Source organism: Sinocyclocheilus grahami, unplaced genomic scaffold (genome assembly GCF_001515645.1).
Source record: "Sinocyclocheilus grahami isolate Dianchi unplaced genomic scaffold, SAMN03320097.WGS_v1.1 scaffold959.1, whole genome shotgun sequence".
Lineage (NCBI taxonomy): Eukaryota > Metazoa > Chordata > Actinopteri > Cypriniformes > Cyprinidae > Sinocyclocheilus > Sinocyclocheilus grahami.
In genome coordinates, this window is record NW_015506138.1 from 172,887 (window position 1) to 177,879 (window position 4,993).

Sequence of the window (4,993 nt, forward strand, 5' to 3'; positions counted from 1 at the left end):
TAAATGTTCCTATCGTAAGTATATCAAAACTTAATTTTTGATTAGTAATATGCATTGCTAAGAACTTCATCTGAACAACTTTAAAGATGATTTTCTCAATATTTAGATTTTTCTACACCCTCAGATTCCAGATTTTGTCCGATCCTAACAAACCATACATCAATGGAAAGATTATTTATTCAGCTTTCAGATGATGCATACATCTCAATTTTAAAAAATGGACTCTTATCACTGCTTTTGTGGTCCAGGGTCAAACGAAGCCTGCAAACACACGCTCTGGTCGAGGAGAGAGCGCGGCGCGCATGCGCAGAACGGGTCTTCGAAGACTCAAGTAAATAGAAGCGGCGCGGTGACGTCACCGCTCCCACACCGAGAGCTCGCGGACGCGTTGTGGAGTGCGCACACTGCCATGAACTTCGGAGCGTAACTTCGCCGTTTTTCTCGGTGGGAAACTACGACGAGATTTATCTTTTTTCTCCCCCTCATCAGAACGCGCAACATTCGGAGAATCTAGTTGCATATTTTGCCCCCCCCCCCTCCTCCCTCCGTTTCCAGCAGCATGTCGTCCGCGGCGGTCGCTGCCTCGCGCAGGCAGTCGTGTTATTTGTGCGATCTGCCCCGCATGCCGTGGGCGATGATCTGGGATTTTACCGAGCCCGTGTGCCGCGGATGCGTCAACTACGAAGGAGCGGACCGCGTCGAGTTCGTGATCGACACCGCGCGGCAGCTGAAACGCGCGCACGGGTTCCAGGAGGGCAGAGCACCGGGACCGGTGGGCAAACCGGGGAAGGACATGCAGAACATGAACCACACGGAACCGGGCTCGCGTGCTCCGCAGCCGCTGGATCGCTACCCGCTCGCGTCGGACAGACCCCCCAGACTGGGTCCGGAGTACCAGGGGGGGCGACAAGCGAACGGGATGCCGAACGGGTTTCCAAAGCCCGACGAGCCCCCGGAGCTGAACCGCCAGAGCCCGAACCCGCGTCGCACCGGCGCCGTGCCTCCTAACCTGCTCCCGCTGGTCAACGGGGCCATGCATGCGCTCAACGGGAGATCCGTGCAGATGGGGATCCCCCCGGTTGCGTTAATGGCGGAGCATGTGGGCAAACGCGCGGAAGACATGAAGGACAAACACCGCGCCGACAGCATGAGCGACGCGAGCGACGGACACAAGGACTGGACGCAGAAGGGCAAGACGGTGCGGGAGCTGATGACGCTGCAGAGCCTCGACCCCCGGTTCAAGAAGGAGCACGCGCCGCTGGCGCACAGGATGGGATACGAGAGCAGCTCCGGTGCCTTAAAAACAGGTACTGAGCAATGCTTTCAAGCGGAGTGTTAATCTCAATGCGTCTTAATGCATGCATGTAGTCTTTAAAATAAAGTGAAGCATCAGAAAATACGTCTAGCCTAGATGTATGCATCATCTGAACGCGGAATACATAAGCTTTCCATTGATGTGTGGTTTGTTAGGATAGCACTGGAATCTGAGGGTGCAAAAAAATCTAAATATTGAGAAAATCATACACTACATGAATTTTGCCCTGATTTTCTACCGAGTTACAGTCTGGAGAAGTTGACGCTAGTTGCCGAAAGTCAAAGCCACTCTGCAGATTTGAGTCGACCGATTCCATAGAAAATCGCGTAGTGTGTGATTGTCACAGACTCCGATTTTTTAGCTTCAGACTTTGATTCCATCCAGTTGGAGGAGATAAACATGTTTGATATTTTCAGCAGGTTTTAGAACACATATTGTTTTCATTTGTCAATCGTCTCCTACCAACAAGGCGCACGTTTCTGTGCGAGTTTGTTGTGGTCGGAGCAACTTCAAAGTAGGGCTGCCGAAATGGCTGAAAAAATTAATTCGAATTTTGTACTTGACTATTATTTATGTTCGAATTTAAAATGCATAATTTCAGTTAGGGTGAAGAAAAGCTTTTGGCTTCTCTCCTGAGGACACAAGAGGGCGCATCATTCAACGCATAAGATCACGTGACTATCTGCGGGAAAAAAAGTGCATAATGTTTAAAATAATGTTTATAAACCAATTATAATTAAGTTGCTTAAACAACTATAAACAAATCAGCTTCATGCATGTATGAATAGATTAATACAAAGGTATATACATGTGTTGCTTATGACTGCTTTTGTGCTGCAGGGTCACACAGGCTATTTATTTTAAAAACTACATCCGTGCGTCTAAAATGTTTATTTTTATACATAACCATTCAACATTTAGAGTTACCTGCCAAGCAAAAATTACCGTGAAGCATATTTTATTAGATTGTATTTTTTTTTAAATGCGAATAGATAATTGTTTTATTCAGCGGTGTGTTTAACTGATTTATTTAACAATGTAACACCTAACTTTATTTCAGAATTTTGGACTATTGTAGATTTGAAATGTCATTTATAACTTTTTGTTAATTGTGTACCGTGTGTAATTTATTCAGAGGGTGCATTGAAAATAGCCTTGATGCTTGCATGGCGTTAAAAAGTGAATAAATAAATAAAATAAATCAACATTTAGAGTAGTTTAAACCATCCGAGCATGCTTTTGAACTTTAGATTTCGTCTCCACATTCTTATTTTTAACTCTTCAATCTTTAAAATAATGCTGTAAGACGTATTTATATGTGCATTCGGCTTTTAAAACATCAAAACATAATTTTAAACTCTAGATTTTGTGTCCACACTTGTATTTTTTTTTGCTGGATTTATTATTTAGATTAATTTGAGATGTCAAAGCATGCTGTAAAACTCTGTATTGTTTTAATTTACACATGCATTTGCGTTTAAAACATCAGTGCATGTTTTCAAACTCTACATATCGTGTCCACTTTTGAACTAGAATCAATCTTTAGAATAATTTCAGGCGCCAAAACATGCTGTGAAAACACATGCATTTGTGTTTAAATCTGTATAAAACATCCGAGCATGTTTTCAGACTCTAGATCATGCGTCTTGATTCCTTTTAGTTTATTATTTTGTACCTGCATTCTTCAAAGCATGCTTTAAACTCTCTAGATCATGCATTCGTAATGTTTGGGAGCGTAACAGATGCACTTTGCTGCCATTTCATCATCCGGTGGTCGGCGCATGGCACATTTTGTCTGGAGCCAGAAAATAGTGCCAACAGCAGGTCATGCACGAAGCGCTGAACTAGCAAAGGGCTGTTTAGTCAAGTATTGCGTCTCTAAAGCCTGGAATACACTACATGAATTTTGCCCTGATTTTCTACCGAGTTACAGTCTGGAGAAGTTGACGCTAGTTGCCGAAAGTCAAAGCCACTCTGCAGATTTGAGTCGACCGATTCCATAGAAAATCGCGTAGTGTGTGATTGTCACAGACTCCGATTTTTTAGCTTCAGACTTTGATTCCATCCAGTTGGAGGAGATAAACATGTTTGATATTTTCAGCAGGTTTTAGAACACATATTGTTTTCATTTGTCAATCGTCTCCTACCAACAAGGCGCACGTTTCTGCGCGAGTTTGTTGTGGTCGGAGCAACTTCAAAGTAGGGCTGCCGAAATGGCTGAAAAAAATAAATTCGAATTTTGTACTTGACTATTATTTATGTTCGAATTTAAAATGCATAATTTCAGTTAGGGTGAAGAAAAGCTTTTGGCTTCTCTCCTGAGGAATATGCTTTCTGTGTGAACGGCATGGTTTTGATGTAAACAAGATCTTCTCGGCATTGATGTTCTCTTTTTCCGTAATATTTTTAATGAGCAACGCAGCAGCGCCGCATCTAGTGGGTTCAACTGGACAGGCTAACAAACACATTATAATGCAACGACACTTACATCGTCATCGCATCTCGTGCGCCGCTGATAAGGCTGCCTCCTAATGCACACCTAAAATGTAGATTTTTATTTTAAATTTTTTTTGACAGCCCTTCTTCAAAGTGTGCTAGTGTATCATCCTCAGTCGTGTAGCGTATGATGGCTAGTTTTCCTCTGTCACTATTTACAAAGTCGGTAAGTCTATCATGCCTAGTGTTTTAATAATTTGTTCAGATTTTAAAAGTCGTGTAGTGTATTCCAGCCTTGAAGAATAAGTCCACTTCCAGAATAAAAAATTCACCCCCGTGTCATCCAAGATGTTCGTATCTTTCTTTCTTCAGTCGCAAAGAATTTAAGTTTTTTTGAGGAAAACATTCCGGGATTTTTCTCCATATAGTGGACTTCCATGGTGTCCAGCGGATTGAAGGTTAAGAACGCAGTTTCAGTGCAGCTTCAAAGAGCTCTACACGATCCCAGCAGAGGAATAAGGGTCTTATCTAGTGAAACGATTGGTCATTTTCTGAAAACAATTCTTATTTATCCACTTTTTAACCACAAATGCTCGGCTTGTTCTAGCTCTGCGATGCGCGTCTTCACACATTACGTAATCATGTTGGAAAGGTCACGCACTGGTAGTTCTTCATCTTTGTACTTCATTTAAAAACTACATCTCTTTTTCTCCTCCATCTTTAAAATCATCCGATATCGTCGTTTTACCTTTTTTGTAAAGTGCATTTAACTTTTTTGCATGTTTCTTTGTAAACACTGGGTCGGTACTTCCGCCTACATCACGCGTGACCTGTCATTTGTGGTTAAAAAGTGGATAAATATAAACTTTTTCTAAGAAAATGACCGATCGTTTCGCTAGATAAGACCCTTGTGTTTGAAACTACATTTTGGACCTTGAAATCGTTGGCCACCATTGAAGTCCACTATATAGAGAAAAATCCTGGAATGTTTTCCTCAAAAAGCTTAATTGGATGACATGGGGGTTGTCCCCCCTAAAAATATAATTACAAACCATTATATTGTAATAATACAATGGACATATACTTAAAATAATTGTGTAAGTAGTAAAACAATATAAACGATATAAAAAAAAAAGCTCCCCTCCCTTGCCTCACAGTGGTTTGGTCACACACACACACACACACACACTCACACACACACACACACACACACACACACACACACACACACACACACACACA

General features: G+C 42.2%; 1 protein-coding gene across 1 annotated transcript in view; it reads left to right on the forward strand.

The window, feature by feature from the left end:
* Positions 1–293: 293 nt before the first annotated feature.
* irf2bp2b (interferon regulatory factor 2 binding protein 2b) overlaps positions 294–4,993 on the forward strand; it is a 6,604-nt gene continuing 1,904 nt past the window's right edge. Inside the window, exon 1 of the mRNA XM_016249896.1 lies at positions 294–1,307. Within this exon, the coding sequence (XP_016105382.1) occupies positions 560–1,307 (748 nt within the window). The 5' untranslated portion in view covers positions 294–559. The remainder of the gene's footprint in view (positions 1,308–4,993) is intronic.